The sequence below is a fragment of the Solea senegalensis genome, linkage group LG5, assembly GCF_019176455.1.
Source record: "Solea senegalensis isolate Sse05_10M linkage group LG5, IFAPA_SoseM_1, whole genome shotgun sequence".
Classification (NCBI taxonomy): Eukaryota; Metazoa; Chordata; class Actinopteri; order Pleuronectiformes; family Soleidae; genus Solea; species Solea senegalensis.
The window spans coordinates 27,099,813-27,119,089 of NC_058025.1; the positions used below are offsets into that span (position 1 = coordinate 27,099,813).

Consider the following 19,277-nt stretch of genomic DNA (forward strand, 5'->3'; position numbering starts at 1 on the left):
AAAGCTCATCAGTTTTTCTGCTGGAGCACACGATCCAAACGTGAGCTGTCTCTCTCTTCTACTGTTAAACTGTCTCATTGCTTCACTTCTGTCTCTCCGTTGCTACAGGAAACAGCCGCTCCATGGAGACACTTTTTTTCCCCAGGTGAACGTGAACGCAGCTTTACGAGACTTTATTCTTTACGCGGATTTAATGTTTTTTTAGAAGTGGAACGTCAGTTTTTTTGGGGAGAATAAACAACAACCTGGTGTTTTTCATCAGATTATTTTGAAAGAGAAGAAAGGAAACATGGAATACTGTCATCTGTGATGTGGGATGAGGAGACTTGGAAGTGAAGGACCATGTAGTTGAAGGTGAGCTCTGAGACTGTCTGACACTTTACTACATTACACACACACACACACACACACACGCTGTGTGTGGCTGCTTGTGCTCTCACTCCAATGTGTTCACTTGTGCTGAGTCCATTTTTAATGTGACCTCAGAGGCGTTCAGAGAGAATGGGGGAACCTGGGGGCCCCAAAAACATCCAGAGGATTTATTATTTATCCAGAAATGGAGACACAGTAATACACAGTATATCAGCAAAGGCCGTGAAATACAGTAAATTACAACTACCGTAAAGTAGTTTATATACTGGAGGAAAGTACTGCTTAATCACGTTAATGCAAAGGTTCAATAAACAGCTTTTCATTCACAATAATTATTATATGATAACGTTAAGAATCTGAAAGTTTATGTTATACTACATAAAGTGCGTGTACAGTTAGAATAGGTAAAGCAGCCATGTCCAAGATATTTACTATATGTGACAAACCAGTCATAACTGTGTTATGTGTGTCTTATTAAAACACATTCAACCACTGATTTCAATCAAAACAATCACTAAATGAAGTCTATACCCACATTACTGAATCTCTGTTCATCGATATTGTGTTTCCGATACACGTCTGCAGTGTTTTCAACACTGTGGTCACTGTGTTGGTTTCAGAAAGCTCACACTTAACCAGTTACTTCTGACCAGTTATTAGAGGCTGTATATTTTAGTTGCAACATTGTGTCTTTAAAAAAGTGTTTTTCCATTTGTAAAGATTTTGACTCCATTTGTAGTCGGAGCTCAGAATTTCCGAGGTCACGGGGAATTCCTTCAACGGGGATGCACCAAGAAACTGGGCGTTCCAACTGGGAACAACCTCGCGTTAGGATTCTCCGGAGTTTTTTTTATCAACCGTATTTGTTTGACAGTAAATCAATGTTATTGAGCCTGGGATACATTTGTTTACATATTCCTCTTGTAAATGGGGTGAGAATCACAAAGAGTCCATGATACCAATAATATCACGACACAATGACTCTGTTATCAGACGATCATATAGCGATACATCGTGATATGTGTTGAACGTGGATGGAGCGTCTGTTAACGTCACTTTCTTCACTGTCTGATGAGTGAAACTGGCAGCGCCTGTTTGTTTTAGAGCGCCTTCATTTACTGTTTAAAATATTGATATTTGCCCTCGTCTATCGATTATCGTGTTGCTCAACGAAGGACGGTGATATGTCACCGAAGTAAAAATACTTATTAACTTATTACTCACTATCAAAGTAATAAGCTATATTACTTTTTAGATTGAATTTCTCCTGCATTACTTTTGTAAATAGAATCAAAAAGTAATAAGTGGTCTACAGATCTAACTGTGAGGCTGAAAAAGAGCTCAGGATGGATCAATACCACTGTTTCATGTGTGATAGTGAAACCAATATCTCTATAAGTATCTATGTCAGTCGTCAGGGATACATGATATTGGTAATCACATATGCTGATATATTGAGTGCTCGGGTCAATAACCTGTAATATATCCATATATACATATATATATATATATAAACTTCCTGTAGAGGTCATTCTCTCTCTTCTGCAGTAACAGAAACATAATATCTTTTTAGAACAGATGTAGATAAACATTTTCTTCATAGTGCAAAATACATAAACATGAAGTAATAACAGCTACAGTGTCACATGGTTACAAGTCTCTCTGTACAGTCACGTGGTTTATTTAGTTTTTGGATCATATTGGTCTGTATCGGTCTAATACTGATACTGAACACTGTATCGGCTCATGTTTGCTTCACAAGCAGAAGTGTCGTTCTTTCTCTCACATGATTTGACTTATATATTATATTTGTAGACGTGACGTTACATGAAAGGTTATTTTAGAATTATGGATCAATAACACCAACATTAATTCTTGTTGACTTTCAGCTCGAGTGTTGGAGCGATCCATGCGACATTCGTGTCGTGTGTGTGTGAATATTATTATTTTAAATAAGATATTCCCCACACACACACATCAATAAAGACGTTTGAAGGATAGTCGAATTTTGGATTAGTCAGTTTTGGCTAATTTCTTTTGTTGGTTTTGGCGCCCTCTTCAGTGCATCCCTCTGTCCCTCCTTCCCTCTGTCCCTCTTTCCCCCTGTCTCTCTGTCCCTCCTTCCCTCTGTCCCCCTGTCTCTCTGTCCCTCCTTCCCTCTGTCCCCCTGTCTCTCCGTCCCTCTGTCTCTCTGTCCCTCCGTCCCTGTGTCCTGGCAGAGTGAGCTGCTCTGAGATTGGTCTACCTTCTGCGTCCCTGCCTCTCTGTCTCTCTCTGTCTCTCTCCGTCTCTCTCTGTCTCTCTCTCTCTCTCCGTCTCTCTCCGTCTCTCTCTGTCTCTCTCTGTCTCTCTCTGTCTCTCTCTGTCTCTCTCTGTCTCTCTCTGTCTCTCTCCGTCTCTCGCCGTCCCTCCGTCCCTGTGTCCTGGCAGAGTGAGCTGCTCTGAGATTGGTCTACCTTGTGCGTCCCTGCTGAGGAAGCCTGTGCTGGCTGCTTTGGTCAGTGACCTCACTATGAAGTAATGTGATGGCTTTTACATGGAGAGGCTGCCATCCAGACTGCACTGATCATTCCCAGCCTACCACCTTCAGTGATTTACAGTTCACACTTCACTTCACTCCACATACCATCTGCATGGGCCACGAGCTTCCATTGAATATTTGTTTTCATTCTAATATTTCTGCTCGGATCATTTCCACTTTCCACCTCCATTAATAACTCTTTTCCTCTCGAGGGTAATCCGCGCAGAAAATGCTTTTCCAAGTGTTTTCATTTATCCAATCAGTCAGACTCTGGCATTTCTTTAGTCCGACACTTGATAATTGATCACTGTAGACACGACCTGTCACTGAGTCTTTGTTTTTTATCTCTTTTGTCTCTGATGTGGTTGTGAAGTACTTTATCTGTTGTGTCCAACATGTATTTGACAGGAGCAGCTCGAGTCGTGTTCAGAGTAGGACTGCGACCATTTATCAATGACTAAATGTTTGTTTTATATTTCAAATAACTGTTTCAGCTCCTTGAATGTGAATATTTTCTTGTTTCTTTGCTTCTTTTAACAAAGAGTCTAAAAAATAAGACTTTTGAGAAGGACGCTTTTATTTTGAAATTCTCTACCACTCTAAAATACATTAACACACATTTTCTGTTTAAGATTGTGGTGTAATGTGAGGTTTATATTGCCCACCTCTTAGCTGTATACATGTATATATATATGTATACATATACATATATATATATACATATCAGAGAGTACATACAGTATGAGCATGGGTCTGAGTCTCTAAGTTGTAAAGCTCACTTTGAAATCGAGGCGTGTGCACGTCTGTGTCATGATTGGATCACAGGCTCTGAGACTAAAGGGCATTGGTTGCTTCTTCTTATTGTAAGAGTACATGTTGTTACTGGCATTGGTTGCTTCTTCTTCTTATTGTAAGAGTACATGTTGTTACTGGCTCATGCTGCTGTCAACACAGTCAAGTCTGAACAGATTGACTGAGTCCGTGAGCCGCTCCTCTTCTGTGCTCATACAGACACTTTAATGGTTCCCATGCATTCAGAAGCTGAAGTTTGGACATTTGTGTTGCGTTGTGTTGTTTAGCAGCAGTTGTGACTGTAGCGTCACAGAGCCTCCTTTCATCCACACTGGATTTTCATACATCTGTTAATTATTTTCAAACCCCCACAAAGCAGTGGTGTAGGCAGCTGTGCTGACAGAAAGTCCTGACCCCCAGACTACCACAGTATGAATGGATTCTGCAGCGTGTGCATTCACACCAGCCCACATGTTAGTACGTGCACACACACACACACACATACACTCGGTGCAGGGTTACACAAATAAAGGTGAGGACTTGAAGTGAAAGTAAGGACTTTTTTTTACTGGTGGAGGCAGCAGCACAACATTCTGTGTGTCATGATGTAAAATCTCTGATTTCCTCTGTGGAATTAGGTCAATTTACAGGAAATATTGCACAGTGGAAACTTGAATTTGGGATCATTTAAAGAGACACTGTCACATATTAATATAAACATTTGTGTTTTTTCATAAGCAGTAAAATACTAATATAAAACAAATGACGCAGATTGATTTGTATATATGGATAGATATAGAACTATCTAGCTAATTATCTATTCTATTGTATTGTGTTGTGTTGTGTTGTGTTGATGAGAGTAGAGTCTGCAGCTTCTGCACTTGACTTGACAGAGATTTTAAAGTGTCCAACCGTCAATGCCGACCTGGCATGGACTCAAACTGGCAACCCTCCAGTCACAAGCCAAGTTCCCTCTCCTTTGACCATAATTCACAACATTCTTTCTCTTAAATAACATTTCTTGAATAACACTTTTGGTCTTTCCCTCCAATTTGTATTGTATGTATACAAAAATAAGAAATGATGTATTAACTACATAATTACACAATGTGCATACTTAATAACAATTAGTTAAACGAGCGATGGTAGATCAAGGTTGTGGGTTTGATTCCCGGCTCAGCTAGTCTACGTGCTGATGTGTCCTTGGGCAAGACACCTACCCCTACGTTGGTCTTGATGGCTGTGCTGGCAGCATGTGGATGGGTAAGAACGATGAGTGTTAGAAGATGCGCTGTATGAAAGTGTGGGTGAATGAGTGAATGAGTGAATGGGTGAATGGGTGAAAGGCAAAACTATAGTGTAAAGCAGTTTTGAGTGATCATTATTAACCATTTAATCAGTAGTTTCATACACTATAAAACCATTAGAGTGGAAATGTAAGCTTCTACTTATTATCCACTTATTTATAATAACAGGAAACAGTTAATGTTCTCATCACTCGTTCTGTAGAGCATGGAGTTGTTTTAGTGAATCATGATGATGAAGCTGCTCTTTCATGTTCTTGCCGTCATGTTGGATGGATTCAGATGTCACTGGAGCTCCGGGTATTTGTGATTGGCTCTGCTTTTTAGGAGGTTGCAGATTCTTGCTGTCAGATTTTGATTGGGTTCAGATTATGGCTTAATCTAGAGACGTTAGGCGGAGCCAAATTCTGACTTTGGCTCCTCCCACGTCAGGGGTTTAGTTAGTTGTGTTTTGTGTTGTTGCCCATTGAGTTCATTTGGTTTGTCTGAGCCTTTGTTTAGGACATCTGTTGATTGAGTTTATTTGTAGTTATATTAAGTCAAATAAAAACTCTGTAAAGTAGCTCCTGTGTTCTGTTCCTCACTGATGGTCCATGACAGTGTCGTACTCATGTAGCATATCGTTACTAAAAGTGACTCCAGTTGAAAAGTTACCAAATGCAACATGCAGTGTTTGGGTCAATGGTCTTCTTTTGTTTTTGTTGTTGTGTGTGTGTGTGTGTGTGTGTGTGTGTGTCACTTGTAGTTCAGTGACTGTGCTGCACGTGTGTTGCTGGTTGCAGGATGCTCATCACACCACAGGAACATTTGTATGAAAACAGCGAGTGAAAGAAAAGTCTCAGCTCCAGCTCTGCTCTGTGCACAGTTCACCGCTGACAAACCGCTGACAGCAGCTCACCGTGGCCTGAAAACAAACATCTCTAATCCCCGGTCCCTTGTTCAGCCTCAGAGTCCTGAATCAGCCTCACCTCTGAAAGCCTCGCCGATTAAAGACCACGTATAGTGCATGTTTTATAACAACGCTTCTTTTTCCATCAAAAGGAAAATGCAACGGGCCACGCAGTAGCCCAGGTGGCTGACACAGCTGAAGCTGTTCAATGAGGGTAAAAAGCCTCCGTGGTACTAAGCAGTCACAGACACTATTGTGTAGAATTATTGATGATTTATTATTGGTCATGTGGGTTTTCTCCAGGTTCTCTGGTTTCCTCCCACAGTCCTCACATATTCAGGTTGAATCAAATCAACACGGACCGTAGGTGTGACTGTGACAGTGGATGGTTGTTTGTCTCTGTGACCTGTCGACGGTCAAAGAGGCAAATGTTGCATAATGCACCTTTCATTTATACTGAAGCTTATGATTGATCATTTAGGTATTTGAAGTTGTAGTTCTGCATGCTACATTTATATTTTACCATTCAAAGAAGTTCTTCTGTTTTTCATTTGATAAAACATTGAATGTGCTGGTTTGACTGCTCACATGAGAGAACTTTCTGTTTCTGTGCTAAAAGTAAACTATTAAATGTGCTTTAGTGAACACCAAGTATTAGAAATGACAGAAAAAACTCAACTTTTGGACAACATTTAAAAACATCTTGAAATGGGGGTTCTTAAAAAAGAGCCAGTTTTGCTTTGCCCCAGATGTTTTATGGCACCTACCATTAGTGGGCGGACTCTACCACTGCATTCACATGTATGAGGCGGACACGGCTCATTCACTCTGAATGGCTTGGCATCACTGCATTGTGGATTTATTGCTTTGCTTTGCTCGTGGCAGAAGTTGGGAAATGTTTAACTGAATGGCAGCAGAAGCATCAGCCAATCAGATCACAGTTCGTCCACATGGTCGAGAGACCATGTTCTCCATGGTCCGGGGGTTTTTGTCAGAGTGCACCCGACAATGGCGTCACGCCTTTAGCAACAAAAGCACGTCAGCCGTGAAAGACATCGCTGTGGTAACCAGAGAAAGCGTCTTAAAGAAATACCATTTTAAATAATTGTCTTCATCCAATGTCCAGTGTTATAGTGGCACATGTGACTGATGTAATGATGTTAGTGTTGGCCATCAAACATCCCATCATCAACAGCTGATAGACAGACACAGCGCCACGTATGTAGGCGGAGTCAGGCGTCCGCAGGTATACTCGCACTCCATGAAACTGTGCATGTAAACGTACGGACTGATTATTGGGGCCAATATTAGTCATTCTGACCATTATTATTATCATCAGTGATATTAGTAAGTGTGTGAGCTACTGTGGCTGCTGACAACAGCATGAAGTCCCTCACTGCTGATGAGAAACATCAGGACTGTTCCTGCACTGTTTTATTACATTTACATTTCATGTAAAGTTATTGATACATGTTGGATCCAAGTATCAGTTACCGGCCTCATGAACTTGATATTGGCCCTGAAAAACCGATATCGGTCAAACGCCGCGGGACGACATTAACGTACGTCCTTCACTCTGTAACGGACGCACGATTGTCATGTTCTGAAATGAGGGCTTTTTCTAATCTTTGGCCATATGGTGACTGGGAGTGGAGCAGAGGGGGAGGATGCATGGATGGGTGGGTGAGACATGTAGGTCATCCTGAAACACGGCACACGGGGGGGCAACTAATCCCTGCTGTCGCCCTCAGAGGCAGAGAGACTTCACCAGCAGTTACAGACGACTCCACATGTGACGGACAGTCTAAAGAGAGGATGAGCACAGAGATAATAATTCTGATAATGAAATCGAATTATCATGAGAAAGTATATGGAAACATGTTAGTGCGACTGAAATGAAACTTATTATATTACGAGATGCTCTGCCCATGTTCGCAGTTCCCACCCCCAACCTTTGGCCCTCAAATAACAGAAGACATTAGTTAACAGGACAAGACAACAACATGGGACATGAGACAAGACTACTGCAGAGTTTACACTTGTTTTTGATGTCGATGACGACACAAAACCTTTTTAAACTTAATAACAAAAGACACTTTATGTTACCCTCTGTTTCTGTGTGTATGTGTTGTGTTGTTACTGTGTGAGTTACAGTGTTGTGTATGTGTTGTGTTGTTACTGTGTGAGTTACAGTGTTGTGTATGTGTTGTGTTGTTACTGTGTGAGTTACAGTGTTGTGTATGTGTTGTGATGTTACTGTGAGTTGCAGTGTGTATGTGTTGTGTTGTTACTGTGTGAGTTGCAGTGTTGTGTATGTGTTGTGTTGTTACTGTGAGTTAGTTGTGATGTGTTGTGTTGTTACTGTGAGTTGTGTGTGTGTACGTGTTACTTGTGTGCAGTGTTGTGTATGTGTTGTGCTGTTGCTGTGTGAGTTGCAGTGTTGTGTTGTTACTTTGTGTTGTTGCAGTGTTGTGTATGTGTTGTGTTGTTGTGTATGTGTTGTGTTGTTGTGTATGTGTTGTGTTGTAGATGATTTCCTGTGGTAACATTACTGTTTGGTTTATTCTGGACCACATGGTTTCACATGAGTCCAATGATAACGTTAGTTTCAGATGAATTTCTATTGTGTTTAGATGAGAGGACTCATGTTGTCAACACTGTTATAGATCACACCAACATGTCATGTGTCTTCATCTTTATGGGCCTACAACACAACCACGTCATGTTTGTGGTCACTGGTGTCGGCGTCTATTAACAGATGCTGCATGGGAATATGGATGGATGGACGGATGATGAATAGATGCATGGATGGACAGATGGATGGATGATGAATAGATGGATGGATGGATGGATGGATGGATGAGTTGTGAATTTCTATGTAGCTCAGTTCAATAAAGAATGTGAAGGTTACAATGTAAATAGAAAACAGTGGCGTGTACAGATTTATACGACATGAGCTGCTGGCTTTGTAACTTTTGTATATTGTGGAAATTCCCACGCTTCTAACTGATGATTTACTTTGTGATTACAGGAGAAATAAGATGTTATTAACATGATATCGCTTCTGTATTATGACCATTCTTTGGCTGATGATATCAGTGAGAGGCAGAGATTCCTGCAGTGAGTCCGACTTAATCTCTGTATCAATGCAGACTGCAGCACTTTAATTCTGTTCCATGAGTTGAGCCCCAGATTATGTTGCAAGGTGGGAGGGGCTCCATTCAGAAGGATTTAGGTTGTTACTGGAAATGTCAGGTTGACGCTGTTGTTATTTAACGCATGTGTGTCAGCAGTTGATGGACAGATTGTGCGTCTCTTTGTGTCTCTTTGTGTAAAGGCTAGAATTAAAAGCCTTGAACAACGCCTTATTTACTCAGAGAGCGCAGATTTGTGCCAATTATTATTTACTGTTTGACTGTATGTCTACAGCTAATATTGCTATAACACAGCACATAAACCTACTTATTTTAGTTCACTTATCTTTTTATATGTTTATATACTGTTCATGTGTTTATAATCTATATATTGTTACTTCATTTATTCACGTCTTGCACTGAATATAATTCTTATTCTGCTCTAGTATACTTAGTTTTTATAGGTAGTGAATCTAGTAACTGTAACAAAAGCATGGATGAATGAAATAATATTAGTGATGACCTCTTTCATTTAATATTGAGGTATAAATGTAGGACACACTGTTGTGTGTGTGTGTGTGTGTGTGTGTGTGTTTATTCTGCCTGCTCACTTTAGGTTTTCTAAATAAAGAGAAGGAGAGCGGTTTTCCAGCCGCCTGTGGTGAGTGATGCAAGTTGAACCCTGAATACACCCACATGAGGATTTCCACCCCTGTGTGTCTGCAACAATGCATCATCATAATCATCAGGAGCTGCAGAGTTAACTGTTGATTGACTGACTAATCAATACCAGTGGATAACAGTGGTCTATGTGGTGTCTCACTCACACAAACACTGGAGTAACATGTCTGTGGTTAATAATGAAACTGATTTACTAAAGTCAAAAGTTTGCAGCGCTTTAATATCATAGTGAAAGTGTTACTGAATATTGTGATATAACGTGAATGGACCATGTATGCAGAGGCCTTTACTTGCCCTTTCAGAGCGATGCAGAGAAAACCTCTCATCCATGTCCTGGACTTCCTCCCTTGAGTGATGCATTATGGGGTGGTGATTGCATTATTTGTCACCTGATACCGTTTTCTGAAAGCTTCGTTCTCTAGAGATCGTGCTCGACCCTCATCTCCACTACTTCCTTGCAAACCTGCACCTCCCGGTCCAGGTCCAGATCCCAGTCCAGGTCCAGGTCCAGGTCCCGGTCCAGGTCCAGGTCCAGGTCCCGGTCCCGGTCCAGGTCCAGGTCCAGGTCCAGTTTCTGTTTGTACAGGAATAGTAGAGACAGATGGAACCACAAAGCCCTGCAGTTTATTTGAAGCCCAGGCTGTGCATAGTCATTTAAGTGTGGTCTGATGGTAGCCTGTGTTTTTGTCTATATCTGCTACAGATGTGGCTCTGCTCCACTGTGCGTCTGTAGTTAAGCATGTAGAATGAGACTCAGCCCAGATTCCTCACTTCTGTTATGAATGGGCCTCTGATGGATTCTGCTGCTTTAGACGTGCTTCAAAAAAACAACATGAACATTCAGAGGGCATCACTGTGGACGTCAGCAGTTTTCTTATTCTCAGCGTCTGCTTTTCACTCCTGCTGCACTTTAAATGTTACAAGTGCTTAAAACGAGAACTACTGTTGCTTTAACAGCATTTCACTGCTGTGCAGCAGCTTCACGCAACACATTTTTCTCCCATTTAAAGCAACATGCACTTATAATATAATCATTTCATGTTCAAGAGGCCGAAAACATCCAAATCCAAACAGTTAGATCAGTGAGTTCACACAGCGACGATGAAGTCTCTCTGTGGACAGAAAGATAAACAGTGCTGGTCGTTAGAGACACAGTCTGCTGTGTGTGAGTGTTGAGCTTAGATCAGAGCAGCAGCTCTGCACCTACAGGGCATCATATGCATCATTCATGTTCATATGCATCATTCATGTTCATATGCATCATACTGTCGTCTCAGACCACAGATGACGTTTTCATGTAGGTTATGTCACGAGGAACGTTGTGTTGGTAAGATGGAAACTAAGCCACCTTGTTGGAAATGTGTCTGAGTGCTTGCTCTATTTTTGTTATTGAGGAACTTGTTCATTGCTTGTGTGTGTGTGTGTGTGTTGTTCTCTTTTCTGGATCTTTGCTGAATAGTTTCCATTCTTAGCAGCTTAGGAAGCTGGAAAACAAATCACACACACACACACACACATCACGCTGTCTGCCAACTGCACCTGTTTTCCCTATTTTTGAGGCGCTGGAGCAGAAGCCGTGCAGTGACATCTCTGAGTCTTAGTTTTACATTATTACACACTGATGAAAACATTATTTCATGATTCATCTGTTTTCACAGAATGTCAGTGTGACTTTCGACCACAACTTAAATATAACGTCGTTGTTGTTTTTTAAAAAATAAACCATTGTTCTCATGAGATGAACACAAGTAGTAAACAAACTACTTGGGATATAAACAACATTCAGGGAACATAAGGCTTGAAATTCACATAGCAATAAGATAGCAGGCCCTGAAAGTGTAAACAACAACAAAAACACAACTTTTCAAGGAAACAAATGTGACTTCACATGTGAAACAGATCCATCTCCAGTACTAACACAAACCTTTAGAATTGGTCATGTTCAGCTACAGTGTAATCCTGTTGCATGTAAAATGATCAATGTACAAACTCATGTGAGTAGATGTGATATTCACATCAGCTAGACCACTTCATATCCTTGATTTGATCATTTTAGAGTCACAAGACAGTCGTATACCTGCAATCATGGATGTCGATATAGAAACAGATTACACATTACATTATTATATAGTATGCTGCATGTACTGTATATGTACAGTAAACAATCTGTGGACAACACAAGGACATAATGAGCTGATTTATCTAGACCACATGGTCAGGGTGAAGTCTGGATGCAGACAATGGCTGTTTCCTTCTTTACAGAGGCTACGCACACACACACACACACACGCACACACACTTATGGAATAATGAGTCCTCTCTAGACTAAAACAGGACACTCTTTAAATGAAGCAGTCTGCAGAATGTGGGAGTAATGAAACAGCAGGAGAAGGAAGGTGAACACATGTTGTCCACAGTTGACTTTGGTCTATTGGTTTATTGTTGATGTGGTAAAATTAACCTGTGGTATAGGGTTTGGTTTGGGCTGCAACTAAGGATTATTTTCAACATCAGTTATATTTTCCATAAATCAAATGAGTTGCTGCTTCATATAATGTGTAATATGTTGTTGTTGTTGTTGTTGTTGTTTAGTCCTCACACTAAAGTAAAGTAATGAGGACAAAACCGTGGCCCAAACAGATGATCTGCACCATGTGCCCTTCCTCACACAAACTACCCGTTTATCCAGGATTGACTGGCACTAGTGTTACACTGGATGTGACCCCTGTCCCTGCTGTCAAATTAGTTGTATATATATGTAAATATATATATACTTCCTCCAGTATTACATAAAATAAACTAATTAACTACTTAGTTGGACAACTATGTGGAAAATGAAATGTATTCATTCATTCATTCATTTCTTTTATTTATATATTTATTTATTTATGTTTGTATGTGATGTTTTGACTGATTCAGGGTTACATTAGCAGTCAGTCTTCGAGGGGCACGATGAACTGTCATTCAGCGTTTTACCTGCTGGTGTACAGCCTGCCAGAATTTATTAGGAGGAGAATTAGTGAGTTGTGTGGGTTAGATCGTCTTATTTCTCAGAGTGTGCAGACCTGGAGGATGCAGCCTCGACTGTTGAGACACAGCGACAGTCTTTTCAACACGTGGATTAACACTTAAACATTTTGTGGCCAAAGGTCAAAAAACATTGTTCTTCGGCCTCTTGAGGATTAAATTCCTCGCATGTCATGAGTTTGGAAATATATCAAACTGTCAGTCACTGGGAGGTGATTCTATTTTGTATTTACCTTTTATATGTGCTGCTACAGTGTAACCTGTTGTTGCTACAGTGTAACCTGTTGCTGCTACAGTGTAACCTGTTGCTGCTACAGTGTAACCTGTTGCTGCTACAGTGTAACCTGTTGTTGCTGCTACAGTGTAACCTGTTGTTGCTGGTGTAACTGCTACAGTGTAACTTGCTGTTGCTGCAGTGTAACATGCTAACTTGCTGTTTGCTACAGTGTAACCTGTTGTTGTTGCTGCTACAGTGTAACCTGTTGTTGCTAAAGTGTAACCTGTTCATGTTGCTGCTACAGTGTAACCTGTTGCTGTTGCTACAGTGTAAGTGTAACCTGTTGTTGCTGCTACAGTGTGGTGTTGTTGCTGCTGCACAGTGTAACCTGTTGTTGCTGCTGCTACAGTGTAACCTGTTGCTGTTGCTGCTACAGTGTAACCTGTGCTGCTGCTACAGTGTAACCTGCTGCTACAGTGTTGTTGCTGCTACAATGTAACCTGTTGTTGCTACAGTGTAACAGTGTAACTGTTGTTGCTGCTACTGCTGCTGCTACAATGTAACCTGTTGTTGCTAAAGTGTAACCTGTTGCTACAGTGTAACCTGTTGCTGCTGTAACCTGTTGCTTACCTGTAACCTGTTGTTGCTGCTACAGTGTAACCCTTGCTGTTGCTGCTACAGTGTAACCTGTTGCTGTTGCTGTAACCTGTTGTTGTTGCTGTGTAAGTGTAACCTGTTGCTGTAACCTGTTGCTGCTGCTACAGTGTAACCTGTTGTTGTTGCTGCTACAGTGTAATGCTGCTGCTGTTGCTGTAACTGCTGTAACCTGTTGCTGCTACAGTGTAACCTGTGCTGTTGCTGCTACAGTGTAACCTGTTGTTGCTGCTAAGTGTAACCTGTTGCTGTAATGTTGCTGCTTGTAACCTGTTGCTACAGTGTAAGCTGTAACCTGTTGCTGCTACAGTGTAACCTGTTGTTGTTGCTGTAACCTGTTCATGTTGCTGCTACAGTGTGACCTGTTGTTGTTGCTAACCGTTGTTGCTACAGTGTAACCTGTTGTTGCTACAGTGTAACCTGTTGTTGCTACAGTGTAACCTGTTGTTGCTACAGTGTAACCTGTTGTTGCTGCTACAGTGTAACCTGTTGCTGCTACAATGTAACCTGTTGTTGCTAAAGTGTAACCTGTTGCTGCTACAGTGTAACCTGTTGTTGTTGCTGCTACAGTGTAAAGGTGTAATTGTTGTTGCTGCTACAGTGTAACCTGTTGTTGTTGCTGCTACAGTGTAACCTGTTGCTGCTACAGTGTAACATGTTGTTGTTGTTGTTGTTGTTGTTGTGTGTCCTGTAGGTCAATGAGCCGGTGCTGCAGACACCACAGAGAAATCGCACACCATCCACTCGGGCTCATCTGTAAATGTGTGAGTAGCATCACTTCCTCAGCGTGTCTGCAGCCAACATCCCTCACAGATGCATGTGGGGCTTTTTGGCCTCCACTGCTGCCCGTACAGACGTTTGGAAGCATCAGTGTAGCTGTTGCTGAGAAACCCACCAAAAGGCCCAGGATGCCAGGATGCCCATCACTCAGGACAACGCCCTCAGCATCCTCCCTCTGCTGGAGGACTGGCAGGGGGAGCAGAGCACCAGATCACAGCAGGAGCACGACCTGAGTCAGGACCCGCCGGGCCACAAGGTACAACAGTGACCTCACCACGACGCGCTACATTACTGTGGCAGCAACACACACACACACACACACACACACACACACACACACTGTATATGCACACGGATTCCCGCAACTTAAAAGGATTTTTTTGAGAGTTAAGATTTGGTTTTAGTGTTAAGTTAGTTTAGAGTTAGGATTAAAGGGGAAATCACCTGGAAACTTTACCTGCCAGAGATAATGTCTGGTTACAACAGGTTACAGGTCTTTTTATTCATTTAGATGTAAAGATGTTACAGTAGAATAAATAAGAATAAAATATAAATACATGCTCGACAGCTGCAAATGGAATACAATTAAAATGAAACAAAGTAACATGTATTATTAACATTATTATTTCATTCATGGTGTCATATTTATATGTTTTGATTAGAAGTAAACAAATATTAGCTGATAAATGAGAGTTGTTTAAAGCTTCTTTCGCTGCTTCTGCAGCCTGAGGATCACGACGCTGTGAGCAGCAGCAGCAGCAGCAGCAGCAGCGTTAACACCGTCAGCGTGTGTCTGGCTGCCGTTCACAAGCTGGTGGAGTACATTCACTTCAACTTCATGGAGGATGAAGCAGCGCCGTCAGTCAGTCCATCAACCAGCCCCTCCTCCTGCAGGGGGGAGGGGTTAGACGTAGAGGTCCACGCCCTCTCCCTCACCAAAGACGACGGGGACACGCCCGAGTTTGGCCTCAGCTTTGGGAATATCCCCATTTTCGGGGACCCTGACGGGAGAAAGAAGGGCGGTCCGAGGAGGAGGCGGGACCAGGGGCCCGTCCTGGACGTGGGCTGCATCTGGGTGACGGAGGTGAAGAAGAAGAGCCCAGCTGCTCGCTGTGGGAGGATCAAACTGAGGGACGAGGTGCTGTCACTGAACGGACAGCTGATGGTGGGAGTGGACGTCAGTGGAGCCAGGTAATGTGACTGTAGAGCAACTGTGTATGATGTCATCGTGAACTCTTATACACCAGGTGAAGAGTGATTATATTGGTGCACAGGCATCGTACCAATGTGCATAGAAAATCAGTGCTGTGACTGCATTAAAAGGTGTGAATGAGTGAATGAGCTTTGAGTGTTGATCACGATGAGAAACAGACCATAAAAACCAAGTGTTGTGATATGTCGATGAAACATTTCTGATTTCATGGAACAAAACACTCGATGAATCGAAGAATAATCAACAGATTTTTGAGAACATGTGATTCTGACCCTTAACACGCCCCCTCCTCAGCCCCCTTTACCCCCGGCTCCTCACAGGATACAAGCTCTTTATCATGTTGAGCTTTTCTGTCAGCATCGTGTGGTTACTCTAAACTTGACCTTCTCACCTCTGTCATGTGGGACTGAGCAGCTTCTGCAGGATCGATGCGTGCTGGATTTCATGCTCTCACTCACAGAAGGCTTCCGTGTCCGTGTTGTGGTTCAAAAAGTCAAACAACATGAATACAGATGAGTTTCTCTCCAGCTCCGTGGACGTCGTGAAACTTAAGATCTGTTCACATTTACCTCAGACACACAGACTCAGGGCTTTGGTGCAGGAGAACGAGTCCTTTAAGATGACTGACTGAATCTTTGCATGTGAGGATTTTAGTATTTCTTTCTGTCCACTGACCTGAGTGTCTGAATTCTTGCAGTTACCTGGCTGACCAGTGCTGGACTGGAGGCTGTATCTACATGATCTTGCTGCGACGCGTCAAGCGTCAGGCTCCTCTCGCTCCGTGTGAAGTGAATGGCGCCGTGTGCAGTGACACATCCGTGTCCCGGCCCTGCGACGCAGCAACAAACGGCAAACGCACCCGCAAGTTCGGCGTCATATCCCGGTCGTCGTTCACCCGAGACAACAGGGACAGCACGGACTCAGAACTCCAGAGCTGCTGCAATGGTTTCAGCTCGTCTCTTCCCGCTGATCCCAGCGACGACTCAGGTTTCGTTCCCTCCTCTCACGCTTCCACAGAGGAGAACTTTGTCCAGATGAGGCCGGCGGCGCCGCATCTGCACGGTCGAGGCGCCGCCACGCTGCCTGCGCGCTGTCACAGCGAGCTGCTGGACTTCAACATGGATTCATTTAGCAGTGAAGCCTCGAGCCAGGTGAGACACATTCAGAGCTTCATGAGCAGGTACTTTAAACGAGCTCTCACTCTGGTAACGCTCAGTCTGTGCTGGTAAAGCTCTGGGTCTGGGTCTGGGTCTGGGTCAGTGCTGCGCAGTGTGACGTTGTTCTGTTGTGACGACAGAGAATAGATAGGACGCTGAGGACGCTCACTGACAGGATGGATAAACTGCTGCTGACTGAGAACATCAGTCAAAGTGAGAAAACACAACAACCATTATTTTCATAATCGATTCATCTGATGATTTTTCTCAACACTCAAACTGATGATGATCAAATAGTTAACAATCCATTTAGTACGTGTGTTATTATAATAATAATAATATAGAGAAAGTTACTCAACAAGGTTTCATTCAAATAAGAACAGGACACAACCATAGCTCTCAGCAACAACATCAGCCACATGGATGTGGCCGGGGTCCAAACTGCCAATCCTCTGATTACAAGCCAAGATCCCTCTCCACTGGGCCACGGCTGCCAGAATTATTGACAGGGAAACACTTGATCACAGATAGAGAAATGTAAAGGTCAGTGAGGATAGAGACTGATCTTCTCTGGAACAATAATGTATCATCAGCTCTGACTGTCACATGCTGTGTCTGTATCTCACTGCCTGAACTCACACAGACATACCATAATACTCCAAGTCAAATGAAGGAGGTGAGGTCTTTGATATATTTAGACTTGTTGGTGAGAACCTGATCCAGTCTGGGTTCTGGGTCTTGGTTCTTATTGTACGCTGCTTCTCAAAGATTGTGGTTTTGGTGTTTGGAGTCTAAACAGAAATGTGAGCGTGATTTATGCTGCGAGTGCTTCACATGTGTCGAGCTTGTGCTTCATCAGCACATTGATCTTCTATTTTATATCTAACTTCAGTCTGTACCAACACCTCATCCTGTCCCGCCCCCCCAGTGCCTACACCATGTGACAACATTGTTGTCATCGTGTGCAGAGTCCTGATCAAATTTGAAGTTCATCGTTCATTCAAATCACTACCTGTCTCAACATGGATGTGTATGTGTGTGTGTGAAAGTGTTTAATGTGGGCGGGGCAACACATTTGCCCCTTTTCACCAATTGTGTGCTTTGTCTGTGTTTGTGTTTGTGTTTTGTTTTGTTGTGTTTGTGTTGTTTTGTTTGTGTTTGTGTTTTGTTTTGTTTGTGTTTGTTTGTCTTTGTCTTTTTGTTTGTGTTTGTGTTGTTGTGATTGTGTTGATTGTGTTGTTTTGTTTGTGTTTGTGTGTTTTTGTTTGTTTGTGTTGTTTTGTTTGTGTTTTTATTTGTGTTGTTTTGTTTTTGTTTGTGTTGTTTTGTTTTGTTTGTGTTGTTTGTGTTTGTGCTTGTATTTGTGCTTGTATTTGTGTTGTTGTTGTTTTGTATGTGTTGTTTTGTTTGTGTTTTTATTTGTGTTTGTGTGTGTGTTTGTGTTGTTTTGTTTGTGTTTGTGTTGTTGTTGTTTTGTTTGTGTTTGTGTGTGTGTGTTGTGTTGTTTTGTTTGTGTTTGTGTTGTTGTTGTTTTTTTGTGTTTGTGTTTGTGTTGTTTGTGTTTGTGTTTGTGTGTTTGTATTTGTGTGTGTGTGTTTGTGTTGCAGCCCAGAACAGGAAGCCACATCTGGAAGATGCATATGGTGAAAGGTCAGGAGGGCTTGGGCATACAAATCACAGGGGGGCGTGGCTCCAAACGTTCTCCCCACGGCATCGTTATAGCTCATATAGAAGAGGGCGGAGCCATTCACAGGTACAAGCTCTTTGATGTGGCTCATATTTCTTTGATAGTATATGAGGATTTTATTCTTCATGTTATTTGAAACAAGTAAAGAAATGCTTGAACTTTTCTGCTTTAAGAGAAAACACGTCCACACACTGAATATCACACAGGCTGGACTTTCATCTGCCCACTAACACACAGTTAACTCTTGATAGAAAAGTATCATTATTATTATTATTAGGAATTAATCCAGATTAAGAACATGTATCATTTGAAGTTAGTGATGGACTCTGCAGTGGATTAACTAACAGCTCCTGTTGTCAAATGTTCAGTGCGCTCAACAGTGAGTGAGTGTTTAATAAAGCTGTAGTGTGTGTGTGTGTGTGTGTGTGTGTGTGTGTGTGTGTGTGTGTGTGTGTGTGTGCAGGGATGGTCGTCTCCACGCTGGTGATGAGTTGCTGATGATCAATGGTCAGTCTCTGGTTGGTCTCACTCATCAGGACGCCGTCGCTGTCCTCCGCTCCACAACTGGTCTGGTGCAGCTGGTGGTGGCCAGCAGTGTACGTCTGCACACACACACACACACACACACACACACACACACACACACACACACACACACACACACACCAGAACTATACTAACCCAACCCTAAACCCAACCTCAGCCTATAATCTGATCCTGATCATACAACATGTCTAAACAGGGTTAGGTCCCCACAACCTGGAACACACACACACACACACAGGTTTGCATACCTATTCTTTTTAGGACTGCATTGAATTCCATTCATGAAGACAGCCTTAAACCAGG

The 19,277-nt window shown here is 42.3% G+C and overlaps 1 protein-coding gene across 1 annotated transcript in view; it reads left to right on the forward strand.

Moving 5' to 3' along the window:
- The window catches only part of pdzd2 (PDZ domain containing 2), a 34,291-nt gene continuing 15,014 nt past the window's right edge, over nt 1-19,277 (forward strand). Inside the window, exons 1-6 of the mRNA XM_044026094.1 lie at nt 1-354; nt 14,286-14,627; nt 15,096-15,562; nt 16,282-16,735; nt 18,349-18,494; nt 18,892-19,024. Coding sequence (XP_043882029.1) covers nt 14,508-14,627; nt 15,096-15,562; nt 16,282-16,735; nt 18,349-18,494; nt 18,892-19,024 — 1,320 coding nt within the window. The 5' untranslated portion in view covers nt 1-354; nt 14,286-14,507. The remainder of the gene's footprint in view (nt 355-14,285; nt 14,628-15,095; nt 15,563-16,281; nt 16,736-18,348; nt 18,495-18,891; nt 19,025-19,277) is intronic.